Raw genomic sequence first — 16,598 nt, forward strand, 5'->3', positions numbered from 1 at the left:
ACACTTCCTGCTGCCAGTTGGTGGCGCTATAACTTTGACTCACAATAGCTACATCCATCTGATCAGCCTCTTACCACGAACACACTGCTGAAGTTTCATCAAGATCAGTTAATGTATGCAGAAGTTATTCCACTTCCGTGTTTCTCTTTTCTCGCCATAAATTCGATTCCTCGCCACAGCCAAACCGTTCGAGATATCAAAAATCCGTCCGCAATTTAGCATCCTCAATGTCTTGACTACATCCACACCGAGTTTGAAGGGGGCACGGTGAATTTTCTAGGAGGAGTATTTCACATTCCACAGCAAGCGTTTTCCAAACAACCCATAATAGCCGACTTCCTGTTGGGCTGGCGTAAAACTTGACCGGGGTAAAGTTGTTCGGCCCGATGAGATCTATATGTGTACCGAGTTTCATATTAATTCATGCGAGCGTGTTTGATATATGGATCAAGTTTTAGAACCCCGTTCAAGGGGGCGCTGTTGAGCCCCCCAGCCACGCCCGGGTCCCAGCTTCAGCCCGGCCCTGATGGTCGTGGGTTCTGACCTGTGTGCAAAGTTTCAAGAGTTTTTGAGCACGTTAAGGACCCCAAAAGCCCCTGAAACCTTGATTAACAATATAAAAGCAATAGTCAAATCCCCCCCTCCCCTCACACACACACAGACACAGAGAGGGAGAGAAAATTCTTCAGAAAATCCACATTCAAACCAAAATATCTCTCTTCCTGTTGGTCAGAGATGGTTCATGTAAATTAGAAAGTTGTCCGTCTTGATGAGAACAATACACATACCAAGTTTTGTTGCTGTTGATAAAACTAACACCCCCACTTATGACTAAAGGTGGCGCTACTGAGCCCCTCACCACGCCCGTTTCTGAAACTTTGCACATGTCTACTGGATAATAAATGTGATGTGTCTGTCGAGTTACATGCAATTTCAAGTATGTTAAGAGTCTCAAAAGCATAAAAAAAGAATATTAAAGTTTGATGCGTTGCCACGGCAACAGTATCTAAGATATCAATAATCCTTTCACAGGTTTACATCTGCCGTGTGTCTACATTGTACACATAAAGTTTGAAGCAAATCTGGTAAAAATAAGACAGTGATTTCAAAGCATTTTAATAGTGATGTACTTCCTGCTGCCTGTTGGTGGCGCTATAACTTTGACTCACAATAGTCACATCTGTGCGATCGGCCTCTTACAACGAACACACTGCTGAAGTTTCATCAAGATCAGTTAATGTATGCAGAAGTTATAACACACTTCCTGTTTCATTTTTTCGCCATAAATTCGTTTCCTCGCCACGGCCAAACCGTTCGAGATATCAAAAATCCGTCCGCAATTTAGCATCCTCAATGTCTTGACTTCATGCACACCGAGTTTGGAGGCGAATCGATGAATTCCCTAGGAGGAGTACATTAAATTCCACAGCATGCGTTTCCAAACAACCCTAAATAGCCGACTTCCTGTTGGGCTGGCGTAAAACTTAGAGCACGAAAGTTGTTCGGCCCGATGAGTTCTATATGTGTACCGAGTTTCATATTATTACATGCAAGCGTGTCTGATTTATGGACAAGTGTTCGGATCCCGTTCCAGGGGGCGCTGTCGAGCCCCCCTGCCACGCCCGGGTACCAGCTTCAGTCCGGCCCTGATGGCCGCGGGTTCTGACCTGTGTGCAAAATTTCAAGAGTTTTCGAGCATGTTAAGGGCCCCAAAAGTGGCTGAAAGGTTGACAAAATAATAATAATAATAATAATAATAATCCTACCGAAAACAATAGGGCCTTCGCCCTTTCAGGGCTTGGGCCCTAATAATAATAATAATAATCCTACCGAAAACAATAGGGCCTTCGCCCTTTCAGGGCTTGGGCCCTAATAATAAAAATAATCCTACCGGAAACAATAGGGCCTTCGCCCTTTCAGGGCTTGGGCCCTAATAATAAAAATAATCCTAACGAAAACAATAGGGCCTTCGCCCTTTCAGGGCTTGGGCCCTAATAATCCTACCGGAAACAATAGGGCCTTCGCCCTTTCAGGGCTTGGGCCCTAATAATCCTACCGAAAACAATAGGGCCTTCGCCCTTTCAGGGCTTGGGCCCTAATTAAAGCTGCAAGCAGCGATGAAAAGGGCCCTCGCACCCCTGTCGCCGCCACCCGGCGCCTTTAGGAAAGGCCTTAAGATTACACTCACCAAATTTGAAGAGGATCAGATCAAAACTGTAGGAGGAGTTCGTTAAAGTACAACATCAGGAAATGGTGCAAAAAAACTGCACAAAATCTGAGAGGAAGTTCAAAATAGCTGACTTCCTGTTGTGTTTAGGGCTATGCTCCAAGAGACTTTTTTATAGGTATTGGGTCATTACATGTATGTACCGAATTTCATACCTGTACGTGAAACGTCGACCCGGGGCAAAATGTTGGGGCAATAATTAAGCCATTTTGCCCCACCCAATTTTGAAAACCATATCACATGTAAATTTTCACCACTTCTGAAGCGTGTGCAAAGTTTCATGATTTTTCGAGCACGTTTTGTATTTGCCACACTTCCTGCTACCAGTAGGTGGCGCTATTGCTATAACCAAATATGAGCATGGTCATGTGTTCAGGACAGGACTCTTATCAAACATGTGAAGTTTGGGGCAGATTGGAAATTGTATGCCTGAGTTACTGCAGGCTGTCTGTGGTTGCCTAGCAACATCAGAACTGCAAGCAACATTAATATTGAACTTATCTGATCATGCATATATCACCAGAAGGCCGAAATTGGGTGTACGTTTGTCAGGCCGCCGAGGGCACAACCTTCGACGAAAACTCAAGATCTTCGCAATTTAACGTCGCAAAGGCCTTCAGATTACACTCACCAAATTTGAAGAGGATCAGATCAAAACTGTAGGAGGAGTTGGTTAAAGTACAACATCAGGAAATGGCAAAAACTTCCCAAAATCTGAGAGGAAGTTCAAAATAGCTCACTTCCTGTTGTGTTTAGGGCTACGCTCCAAGAGACGTTTTTGTAGGTATTGGGTCATTACATGTATGTACCAAATTTCATACCTGTACGTGAATCCAGGAGCCGGGGCAAAATGTGGGGGCAATAATTTACCGAATTTGCCCCCCCCAATTTTGAAAACCATATCACGCGTAAATTTTCACTACTTCTGAAGCGTGTGCAAAGTTTCATGAGTTTTCGAGCATGTTAAGGCCCTCTAAAAAGCGATTCACTTTGGAGAAGAATAATAATAAACGGAGCAAAAACAATAGGGTCCTCTCACCATCGGTGCTCGGGCCCTAAATATAGCTGCGAGCAGCGATTACGGGCCCAAGCCGGTGGCACCGGTGGCACCGGCTTGGGCCCTCCATCGCTGCTCGCAGCTATATTATATATATATATATATATATATATATATATATATATATATATATATATATATATATATATATATATGTGTAACAAAAGATATATACATTATATATATATCAGACAAGTAATATTCTCTGTCTCGTCACTTCACAAAAAAATGGTACAAATTGTACTACTGACTATTTAAACAGAGCAGTGTAATTTTGATATGTTAGGTTGACTATTTTATAATTATATTTTATTAGGGCTATAATGAACAGGCTGCGATGTCAAGATTGCAATGCTGGAGAGTGTGTGTGTGTGTGTGTGTGTGTGTGTGTGTGTGTGGCGTGGGCGTGATTGAACAGTGGAGACATAAAAATATACTTTATGGTGCTAACTTCAAAATTGAACTAAAATGCTCACGGCTGCACGGGCATTCATTCCTACTTCCATAGGAATTCATTGAAAACGCTTGCTCTGCTCCCCACCATTATCAATGTCAGTGCGGACAAACATATTTTACTTTCGTTTTTAAGTTAGCGATTCAAAAGCCCCCAGCGGTGTCACACGTCGATTAACCGGTGGTACAATTATATTCTCACTGTCACATACCTAGTATAGGCCGCCTACCTGAAAGAGAGTTTAGCTTGCCCGACCATAGTAGCCTGATTAGAACGTCAATGACAAAAAAAATAACTTGGGAATCACTAAAACGAGAGATTATTCTAATTATATTACATTAATTTTAAGTTGCAATCAACAGTTGATAATAAATGTATTACTGATCAATGGTAACAAGGTTGCGCTGCTGAGGCTTGTGCAGCTTCTCCAGGAGAAATGTAAACAAATGAGCGCAGCACACAAAAAAGAAACCCAGTTAACAACATACTGACTATAAAAATTACAAATATGGAGTTTTTATATATTTTATAACATATGATAAGAGCAACTTCACCTGACGAGTAGGCATTGTTTCCTGAATACAATAACGATTGAGAAACTGCGACATTGATTTCATCAACAGGTTAATAAACAGTTACAATTAAGTCACTTACATTTTAGATGCAATATTGACTGTTTTTTGTTCTGTTTCAGCAGCAAAAATAGTTAAACCAAGATCACAGCAGAACCATCGCGCATCTCACAGCAACTTGTTTTCTCATTACTGAATGATTCAGCATTTTGAACGAATCGGTTGACTCAAAGATTCAATGACCAATCCATAAACATCTGTCTCAATCATGAATGACTCAGTCATTCGAACGAATCGTTTGAACGAATGAATTAATGACTCGCTCATTAAGACGGTCGCCTGGCGACACCTAATGGCGGTTTAGTGTTATGTTTAAAAGCATTGGCGTCGGAAGAAAAAAAAAAGTGGGTGGGTCCTCCCCCAGAAAAATGTTACTGGAGTAAATACCATTTCATTCTGGTGCCTTTTAATTTAACAAGTAAATTAACTCCACTTAACGTCGGGCGGTTCTTTGCCTCCACGTCGTGCATTAAATGCACAGCTATCCGTGGATTATCCCCCTAATACGGTCATCTGCCAGCAATGACAACTTAAAGCTGTTATTGATGTTTGCAACGCAATATTTGACTGGAAAGGTACAACGGGGGGTTACTTTCGTCAGTTGTGGCTCGTTGAGAAAAATAATGTAGCGATTCAGCGGAAATGGAGTTTAATTTAGGCCTATTCATTTTAATTAAAAAAAATATTTATTTTAATTCCTCAAGTGGAATGGATTTGACTGACGGCACTCTGAAAAGCGAACAGACAAATGCGCTGAATTAGAGACGGTAAAAGTGAGTGGGTCCAATATCATTGATCTTAAAAAGTGGGTGGGCCCTGTCCCACCCATATACAATGGTTCCGACGCCCATGTTTAAAAGTATCATTCTTTCCAACGTGTGTGCACCATTATCAATGTCCGTGCGGACGTCTTTACTTTCACTTTTATATTAGCGATTTAAAAGCACCCGCTCGTGTCACACGTCGATTAACCGATGGGAAAATATCCTCACAGTCATATACCTAATACATTTATATTTAAATACAATATAGGCCTACCTAGTAAAAAGTTTTATATACTATTTTGATATCCTTTTGGACACAAGAGGGCAGTATAGCCCTATGTATGACTTGTGTTTTTTTTTTACTTAACTGTTTTTAATTTTAGAATAAAATTAGAATAAACTTCTTTTTAAAAACAGAATAAAATGGGTTAAGTTGTAATATTTGTATACTTTTATATAGAAATAAATGGTATATAATTACATTTTTAGAAAATTTGAGGCTTTTAGTTTTTCCTTTTTGGACATTACTTTAATCCCTCGCCATAGCAAAACCGTTTGAGATATTTATTATCCGTTCACAATTTAGCATATTTAATGTATTTTCATCATGTTGAAAAAGTTTGGTGGGAATAAAATAAATAGTTTAAGAGGAGTGGCTAAAAATTCAGAGGCTGATTTTGCAAAAAAATCCACATTCAGACCAAAATATCTGACTTCCTGATGGCCGGAGCTAATGAATGTAAATTAGAAAGTTGTCCGGCTCGATGAGACCAATATGCGTACTGATTTTTGTAACTGTGGGTAAAGGCATTTTGAAAGTGACACACTTCCTGCTACCAGTTGGTGGCGCTATAACTTTGACTCACAATAGTTACATCCATCTGACCGGCCTCTTACCATGAACACACTGCTGAAGTTTCATCAAGATCAGTTAATGTATGCAGAAGTTATAACACTTCGTGTTTCTCTTTTCTCGCCATAAATTCGTGTCCTCGCCATGGCCAAACCGTTCGAGATATCAAAAATCCCCTGGCAATTTTTCATCCTCAATGCCTTGACTTCATGCACACTGAGTTTGGTGGCGATCGGGTGAATTCCCTAGGAGAAGTGTTTCAAATACCAGACCATGCGTTTCCAAACAACCCTTAATAGCTGACTTCCTGTTGGGCTGGCGTAAAAAGTAAAAGTACGAAAGTTGTTCGGCCCGATGAGATCTATATATGTACCGAGTTTCATATTATTACATTCAAGCGTGTCTGATTTATGGACCAAGTTTTCGGACCCCGTTCAAGGGGGCGCTGTTGAGCCCCCCTGCCACGCCCGGGTACCAGCTTCAGCCCGGCCCTGATGGCCGCGGGTTCTGACCTGTGTGCAAAGTTTCAAGAGTTTGAGCACGTTAAGGGTCTCAAAAGTGCCCGAAAGTTTGACAGAAAAATAATAATAATAATAAATATAGCTGCGAGCAGCGATTACGGGCCCAAGCCGGTGGCACCGCAACCCTGGTGCCTTTAGTTACCTAAAGCCACCGGGGTGGCGGTACCGCCGGCTTTGGCCCTTCATCGCTGCTCGCAGCTATATTTATTTATATATATATATAAAAATAAATATAGTATATATATATATATATATATATATATATATATATATATATATATATATATATATATATTTATATATATATATATATATATATATATATATAAATAAATATAGTTTATATATATATATATGTGTGTGTTTGTGTATATATATATATATATATATATATATATATATATATATATACACACATATAAATATATAAAAGACGATTGAACAGTGGACACATAAAAACATACTCCGTCATTATACAGGACGACATTCAAACTGCAAAGTGTTAACTTATATTTGTGTACAGTCGCAATAAAACACAACATTGTGCCTTTGTAAAATAATTTCAAGCAATCCACCCCCCGAAAGGCGCTAATTTTAAAATTAAACTAAAATGCTCATGGCTGCACGGGCATTCATAACGGTGCGCATCCACGGCGAGGAACGAGCAGAACACAGTGAACGTTTTTCAGTTAATTCCTACTTCCATAGGAATTCATTTGAAACGCTCGCTCAACCACTATCAATGTCAGTGCGGACGAACATATTTTACTTTCGTCTTTACGTTGGCGATTCAAAAGCCCCCAGCGGTGTCACACGTCGATTAACCGGTGGTAAAATATTCTCACCGTCACATACCTAGTATATTTTTATGTAGATACAATAGGCCTACCTGATTTTGAACACAAGAGGGCAGTATAGCCCTATGTATGACTTGACTTTTATGGGACTAAATAGTACAATTACTATTTTTAAACTTATAAATAATTATTAAATTGAACAAAAAAAAAAGAATAAAATGGGTTTAGTTGTGATATTTGTATACTTTTATATAGAAATAAATGGTGTTTAATTACATTTTTAGAAGATGAGGCTTTTAGTGTTTCATTTTTGTACATTACTTTAGTCCCTCACTATAGCAAAACCGTTTGAGATGTTTAATATCCGTTCACAATTTAGCATCTTTAATGTATTTTCATCATTTTGAAAAAGTTTGGTGTTAATAAAATAAACCAGTTAGGAAGAGTAGCTAAAAACTCAGAGTCTGAAATATCCAAAAAATCCACATTCAAACCAAAATATCTGACTTCCTTTTGCTCGGAGCTAATAACTGTAAATTAGAAAGTTGTCCGGCTCGGTGAGACCAATATATATACTGATTTTTGTAACTATTGGTAAAACTAACCCCCCCACTTTTGTCAAAAGCATGTTGAAAGTGACATACTTCCTGCTGCCAGTTGGTGGCGCTATAACTTTGACTCACAATAGTTACATCCATCTGATCGGCCTCTTACCACGAACACATTGGTGAAGTTTCATCAAGATCAGTTAATGGATGCAGAAGTTATACCGCTTCGTGTTTCTCTTTTCTCGCCATAAATTCGTTTCCTCGCCACGGCCAAACCGTTCGAGATATCAAAAATCCTTCCGCAATTTAGCATCCTCAATGACTTGACTTTATGCACACCGAGTTTGGTGGGGATTGGATGAATTCTCTAGGAGGAGTACTTCGCATTCCACAGCGAGCGTTTTCCAAACAACCCATAATAGCCGACTTCCTGTTGGGCTGGCGTAAAACTTGAACGGGGAAAAGTTGTTCGGCCCGATGAGATCTATATGTGTACCGAGTTTCATGTTAATTCATGCAAGCGTGTTTGATCTATGGACCAAGTTTTCAGACCCAGTTCAAGGGGGCGCTGTTGACCTGTGTGCAAAGTTTCAAGAGTTTTTGAGCACGTTAAGGACCCCAAAAGCCCCTGAAACCTTGATTAACAATATAAAAGCAATAGTCAAATCCCCCCCTCCCCTCACACACACAGAGACACAGAGAGAGGGAGAGAAAATTCTTCAGAAAATCCACATTCAAACCAAAATATCTCTCTTCCTGTTGGTCGGAGATAGTTAATGTCAATTAGAAAGTTGTCCGTCTTGATGAGAACAATACACATACCAAGTTTTGTTGCTGTTGATAAAACTAACCCCCCCACTTATGACTAAAGGTGGCGCTACTGAGCCCCTCACCACGCCCGTTTCTGAAACTTTGCACATGTCTACTGGCTAATAAATGTGATGTGTCTGTCGAGTTTCATCCAATTTCAAGCATCTTAAGAGTCTCAAAAGCATCCAAAAAGAAAATTAAAGTTTGATGCGTTGCCACGGCAACAGTATCTAAGATATCAATAATCCTTTCACAGGTCTACATCTGCCGTGTGTTTACATTATACAGATAAAGTTTGAAGCAAATCGGGTAAAAATAAGAGGGTGATTTCAAAGCATTTTGAAAGTAACACACTTCTTGCTGCCAGTTGGTGGCGCTATAACTTTAAGTCACAATCGTCACATCAATGTGATCAGCCTCTGACCACGAACACACTGCGGAAGTTTCATCAAGATCAGTCAATGTATGCAGAAGTTATAATACACTTCCTGTGTCCCATTATTCGCCATAAATTCGTTTCCTCGCCACGGCCAAACCGTTCGAGATATCAAAAATCCCCTGGCAATTTTTCATCCTCAATGTCTTGACTTCATGCACACCGAGTTTGGTGCCGACCGAGTGAATTCCCTAGGAGAAGTGTTTCAAATTCCTAAGCATGCGTTTCCAAACAACCCTAAATAGTCGACTTCCTGTTGGGCTGGCATAAAACTTAGAGCATGAAAGTTGTTTGGCCCGATGAGATCTATATGTGTACCGAGTTTCATATTATTACATGCAAGCGTGTTTCATTTATGGACCAAGTTTTCGGACCTCGTTCCAGGGGGCGCTGTCGAGCCCCCCTGCCACGCCCAGGTACCAGCTTCAGCCCGGCCCTGATGGCCGCGGGTTCTGACCTGTGTGCAAAGTTTCAAGAGTTTTCGAGCTTGTTAAGGGCCCCAAAAGTGCCCGAGAAGTAGAAAAAAATAATAATAATAATAACAAATAATCCTACCGAAAACAATAGGGCCTTCGCCCTTTCAGGGCTTGGGCCCTAATAATAATAATAATAAATAATCCTACCGAAAACAATAGGGCCTTCGCCCTTTCAGGGCTTGGGCCCTAATAATAATAAATAATCCTACCGGAAACAATAGGGCCTTCGCCCTTTCAGGGCTTGGGCCCTAATAATCCTACCGAAAACAATAGGGCCTTCGCCCTTTCAGGGCTTGGGCCCTAAATATAGCTGCGAGCAGCGATTGCGGGCCCAAGCCGGTGGCACCGCCACCCTGGTGCCTTTAGTTACACTAAAGCCACCGGGGTGGCGGTGTCACCGGCTTGGGCCCTCCATCGCTGCTCGCAGCTATATTTATATTTATTTATTTATATATATATATATATATATATATATATATATATATATATATATATATATATATATATATATATATATGTGTATATATGCCAGTTGGTGGCGCTATAACTTTGTCTCCCAATAGTTACATCCATCTGATCGGCCTCTTACCACGAACACACTGCTGAAGTTTCATCAAGATCAGTTAACGTATGCAGAAGTTATATTACTTCGTGTTTCTCTTTTCTCGCCATTGTTTCCTCGCCACGGCCAAACCGTTCGAGATATCAAAAATCCGTCCGCAATTTATCATCCTCAATGTCTTGACTTCATGCTGACCGAGTTTGGAGGCGATTGGATGAATTCTCTAGGATGAGTACATCAAATTCCACAGCATGCGTTTTTCAAACAACCCATAATAGCAGACTTCCTGTTGGGCGGAGCTAATAACTTAGAGTGCGGAAGTTGTTCGGCCCGATGAGATCTATATGTGTACCGAGTTTCATATTAATTCATGCAAGCGTGTTTGATATATGGACCAAGTTTTTAGACCGTGTCCAAGGGGGCGCTGTTGAGCCCCCCTGCCACGCCCGGGTACCAGCTTCAGCCCGGCTCTGATGACTGTGGGTTCTGACCTGTGTGGAAAGTTTCAAGAGTTTTTGAGCACGTTAAGGGCCCCAAAAGCCCCTGAAACCTTGAAGAACAAAGATTAAATGGAATAGACAAATCCCCCCCCCCCCACACACACACACAGACACACAGAGAGAGAGAGAAAATTCTCCAGAAAATCCACATTCAAACCAAAATATCTGACTTCCTGTGGGTCTGAGGTAATGACTGTAAATTAGAAAGGTGTCCTGCTTGATGAGAACAATACACCTACCAAGTTTTGTGATTCTAGTAAAAACTAAGCCCCCATTTTTGACTAAAGGTGGCGCTACTGAGCCATTCCACCACGCCAATTTCTGAAACTTTGCACATGTCTACTGTATAATAAATGTGATGTGTCTGTCGAGTTTCATGCATTTTCAAGCATGTGAAGAGTCTCAAAAGCATCCGAAAAGAATATTAAAGTTTGATGCGTTGCCACGGCAACAGTATCTAAGATATCAATAATCCTTTCACAGGTCTACATCTGCCGTGTGTCTACATTATACACATAAAGTTTTAAGCAAATCGGGTAAAAATAAGAAAGTGATTTCAAAGCATTTTTAAAGTGACACACTTCCTGTTGCCAGTTGGTGGCGCTATAACTTGGACTCACAAAGGTCACATCCATGTGATCGGCCTCTTACAACGAACACACTGCTGAAGTTTCAGCAAGATCAGATAATGTATGCAGAAGTTATAACACACTTCCTGTGTCCCATTATTCGCCATAAATTCGTTTCCTCGCCACGGCCAAACCGTTCGAGATATCAAAAATCTGTTCGCAAGAATTCATCCTCAATGTCTTGACTTCATTCACACCGAGTTTGGCGGCGATCGGATGAATTCCCTAGGAGGAGTATTTCACATTCCATTGTATGCGTTTTCCAAACAACGTATAATAACCGACTTCCTGTTGGGCTTTTGTAAAACTTAGAGCACGAAAGTTGTGCGGCCCGATGAGATCTATATGTGTACTGAGTTTCATATTATTACATGCAAGCATGTTTGATATATGGACCAAGATTTCGGAGCCCATTCCAGGGGGCGCTGTCGAGCCCCCCTGCCACGCCCGGGTACCAGCTTCAGTCCGGCCCTGATGGCCGCGGGTTCTGACCTGTGTGCAAAGTTTCAAGAGTTTTTGAGCATGTTAAGGGCCCCAAAAGTGGCAAAAAGGCAAAAAAAAAAAAAAAAAAAAAAAAATAATAATAATAATCCTTACGAAAACAATAGGGCCTCCGCCCTTTCAGGGCTTGGGCCCTAATAATAATCCTTACGAAAACAATATGGCCTCCGCCCTTTCAGGGCTTGGGCCCTAATAATCCTTACGAAAACAATAGGGCCTTCGCCCTTTCAGGGCTTGGGCCCTAATAATAATAATAATCCTACCGAAAACAATAGGGCCTTCGCCCTTTCAGGGCTTGGGCCCTAATAATAATAATCCTTACGAAAACAATAGGGCTCTTCGCCCTTTCAGGGCTTGGGCCCTAATAAACAGAGCAATTCCAAGAGGGTCCTCACACCATCGGTGCTCGGGCCCTAATTATTGTTGCGTGGCTACATAAAAGTTTAAGAATATGTGATGCATTGCCGCAATTGGTCTGACTGGCGCGTGAGAGAGACGAGGGTGCATGTGTGTGTGTGTGTGTGTGTGAGTGTGAAGGGGTTCTTTTTTTTAGGCTATAGCCTACTCTCTTGCAATTGAACGTGAATACGTTTACTACTTAAAAACATCAAAGCTAAACATCATATCTAGTCAAACCGCATCACGACATCACTACAAATACAGTATGGGATTAAAATCAGCGAACATCAATGTATAGGCTTAGGCATGGGCGGAAATATTGGCGCTGGGTCAAATAAAAATGCGGGGGACAGAATCGTTACCTTGTTTCAGCGACGCTGAAAGGAAGCGATCCCAAACTTTAGACATTCTCTGCCGTTTATGGACATCTTTACTCTCCGCCATCGCGCCAACTAAATTCAAAATGTATCACGCGCTATGGTGTGCTTCCTGAACATTGAACAACGGTCTGTGTGAAACAATCAGATCCCTGCGCGTATAGTGCGCGTCATAGGAATTTAACGAGGCTTCGAGGCAGAGTTTTTGCCTCGAGGAATTTTTGTAATCAAGTTAATCGAGTAACTCGATGAATCGTTTCAGCCCTACATTATAGTCCTTCACGTCTATTGCAATCTCCAAATTCCGGCCAGTTGATGATACCTAGAATGTCCTAAGTAGATCCTTTTCCTATTTAGCACCAAAACTTTGGAACAGTCTTCCTAACATTGTCCAGGAAGCAGACACACTCTGTCAGTTCAAAGCTAGACTAAAAACATCTCTTTGACCTAGCATACACATAACACATTATAGACTTTTATAATTCAATGTTAGGCTGCATAGATTAGGTCAGCCGGAACAGGGAACACTTCCCATAAATCCTGATGTACTTGTTACACCATAAGAAGAATGGCGTCTATGCTAATATTAGTCTCTCTGTTTATCCCAAGGTTTACCGCAGTCCGCCGGATCCAGGCTGTATCCAGATCCGATGAAGGACCTGCGCCTGGACGCGACGACAGCGCAGTCCTGAAATGTCAACTAGGCTCTTCCCTGTGAAGGCCTCCCTCCCCTCCCTTTACCTCTCTACAGATAAAGCGTTGTTGGGATAATTCCGGTTTGTGTGGCTACGTGAAAGCGATAAAAATTCTGTATTATTCATTTTAAGGCCAGACAAGTAGTATGTTGAGGGTTGATTTGTAGGGAAGGACTACACACCTGCGCACATATATTCAAACGCACATACCTATAGACTGAACACCATCGGCGTTCTCACTGGTTTGCCTTTTTGAAGTTTGCGCAGAAAGAACTTAAGTTTTCTGTTAAAACGGTGTCGTGTTAGCGGCCCCCAAGTTAATATCTAATGATCGTTTCGACGGAAGTGAATCAATCAAACTAACTTTAGTTGGAAAATAACTTTATAACACTTTACTTTAGTTTCCTATTATCATTGTAAAGCTGCATTGGAACAATCTGCATTGTTAAAAGCGCTATATAAATAAAGATGACTTGACTTGAGCTTTTGAGAGGTTGGGCTAGTATCTGTATTAGTAAGTTGCATGTTGTTTTTATGTGTTGTTACAGCACTTTGGTCTGCAGGTGCAGTTGTAAAGTGCTTTATAAATAAAATAAGAAAGTAAGTGTTTGATAACTTTATTACATTTCTGTATTCTAACTGTTAGACCTACCTGAAAATCTTAAAGCACTGTTTACAAGGTTATGGGTCAAAAACGATGAAAACAATAACTTTTTGTGCATTTTAACAGCGCAAGTAAAAATCTGAACCGGTCTGACTGGGCCACTAGAACAAATTGAGCCCTGATTTATTAAAGGGCACAGGTAAATGTGACATTTATATATAATTTTTAAAGCCATATATAAATGTCAATTATTTGTTCAATTATACTGTTATGCTGAATGCCTATAATTAATGGCTAAAATTGAGAAAAAAATCTATTTCACAGAGACATCAGTAGCAGTATTGGTATCGGTGAGACTGGCTTTCTTTATTTAAAATTTAAAATATAGGCTACTGTCTGTTTCTACATTCTACAATTTGGAGATTAAATGCTAAATTATTACAATATACAAATATTATTTTTTTTTAAACTTTAATGTTAGGTGAGAAATGTGGGATTAGTTAGAACAAACATTGAAACAGCTCTATTTTTCTTAAAGCTGCAGTCCGTAACTTTTTTGGGTTAAAAATGATCCAAAATCATTTGGTACGATTGCGTTCATATCAGCAGTGAATCGTACTGGAGTTCACATGAACCGTACCCCAGACCACCTTTTTAAGCGGACTCGAGTACGGTTTGCGGGTGCGCACCCGAGTTCGGAAGACAGGGTTCACATCATCCAAACGAACCGAACTCTGACGTTATTCGAACCCGGGTGCGCACCAAAAGTGCTAGTGTGAAAGCGCCCTTAAAACGTTAAGCTTGTAATAATGGTTTTAATTCCATTGGTACTGGTGGATTTCTGCGAGAAATTCGAGCATGTCTTTGCGTCATTACGTCACATCTGTCCACGTAAAGAAGGTGTCTCGGCTAGTAGGCTATATTGCGTGTGAGGATGTTGGAGGTGGAGATTTATAGCCTTTTCTCACAGCACTTGATATAATTAAACTTCAATTTGATGGCGGATCCAGAAAGGTTCAAACGACAATCACCAGTGACAAAAGTGATTCACCCATGGTAAAATGCAAAAGACTTCGGACTTCGGAGTGGCTACAGAAAAAAAGAGACTGTAACCGGCCCATGCGAAAACAAGGATAAATATCAGAAAGGCATTAAATGTAATCACGCAATGCTGATGTTGTAAACATTAACAATTTGAGAACAAAGTATGATTTGCACGGTTTGACGTGATATGATAATCGATCGTTAGATTTAATCAGCACAATTTATTGCAGGTCAGAACAAAAGTGGATGCCAGAACAAAGTGTTAGCCAAATTTCATTAAAAATGAGAGACATCAAACAAACAAACACTAAAGCAGAGGCCTAATGCCGTATGCATGCAATTATTTTAGACTCAGCCACAGCTAATTGTCATATTTTGCAACCAGTAAAGACAAACAGTTTCCTGCTTTGTGTTTGTATGTTGTACCATCAACTGTACCTGACTGGAGCTCCACTTGCCCTCATCAAATACGTCTCCTAAAATGAAGACAACTTCTGGATTTAGAAGCCACAGAGATGTCTGGAACGCTCTTTCCATCTGCCATTCTCTGTGAAAATATCATAATACTCATAATAAAAATGTGCAGAGCTTCCTTCAATAAAGAAAAAAATAAATAATAATAATAAATATAAATATAAATATAAATATATATATATATATATATATATATATATATATATATTAAAAAGACTTTGCCCAATGTAAAATTATATATATTCTTTTGTAATGTTCACAGACTGTTTTATTTTATTTTTGTCTTCATAAATCAAAACCTTAAGATGGATTTTGAACCCGTCTATTTGACCCGTTTATCATTAGTTGAAGTGTACTGCTAAATGTTTAGGTGATTACAGTCCTGCTCTAAACATGTCTTACAGCAGCACCATGGTACAATGATGATATGTGATGTACTATGGCATTTACACAGTAGCCAACTCCAATGTACTGTAACAAAATGTCTCAAAACCATATGGCAGGCCTATTAAAATAAAACTTTTTTCAGAATCGTACGATTCTGACACCAGATAAATACCTTCTGAGTTTGTCGAGCCAGTGTCCTCTGATGGCCCCTAATAAGTGAGTATCAGAGAGAAATAACGCCCGCAAAGGTGAATGTGAATCTTCAGCTTCAAAATGCGGCCATGAGCAACGCAGAATAACAGGATAGTAGATCACATATTCACACAATACAAACACGCTGACAAAAGCAAAAATCAGAGACACGGCTAATCTACCACTCGATCCAAACATCGGGATCATTATACGAACCCGTTTTATTACTGCAATAGCACACGATACACGAGTTAAATCTGTTGGCGAAAGAAAAATCGCCTCTACTGCTCTAGCGTGCTCGAAGCAATATGCTCCTCTTCCGCTTTATTCTCAATAACATGTCATTTTTACATGAAAAAACAACAACATCGAAACGGAAGAATGATTACAACATGCTTTCTCATAAGGTTGCGGGATATCTTGATGAAAAATGCATCAGTATATCGCAGATCACGATGTTTTTAAATCCTCTCAGGGTAACCAGCAATGTTACAAGAGCAGTTTTGCTAAACAGACAAACGTCACAGCTGTGCGCATGTGATGAACATCTGAGCAGACATTCAATTCATCAGATTCTGTGCGCGCTTGAAGAGTGCCATCCAGTGGTCAGTCATAATATTACGACGTCCCATTAAAAAGATTACGTTTTAACCTTTAAA

The 16,598-nt window shown here is 40.3% G+C and overlaps 1 protein-coding gene across 3 annotated transcripts in view; it reads right to left on the bottom strand.

The window, feature by feature from the left end:
• The window catches only part of mppe1 (metallophosphoesterase 1), a 145,003-nt gene extending 128,525 nt beyond the window's left edge, over positions 1-16,478 (bottom strand). For all 3 annotated transcript variants that reach the window (XR_014604427.1, XM_084102358.1, XM_084102357.1), the window contains exons 1-2: positions 15,920-16,478; positions 15,325-15,433 (exon numbers count right to left, since the gene is read on the bottom strand). Coding sequence is in view for 2 of the 3 variants with exons in the window: in XM_084102358.1 (XP_083958484.1) it covers positions 15,325-15,433; positions 15,920-16,146 (336 nt within the window). In the remaining variant the exon portion in view is untranslated. The remainder of the gene's footprint in view (positions 1-15,324; positions 15,434-15,919) is intronic.
• Between the last annotated feature and the right edge of the window lie 120 nt (positions 16,479-16,598).

Source organism: Abramis brama (assembly GCF_963993115.1).
Source record: "Abramis brama genome assembly, chromosome: 24".
NCBI lineage: Eukaryota > Metazoa > Chordata > Actinopteri > Cypriniformes > Leuciscidae > Abramis > Abramis brama.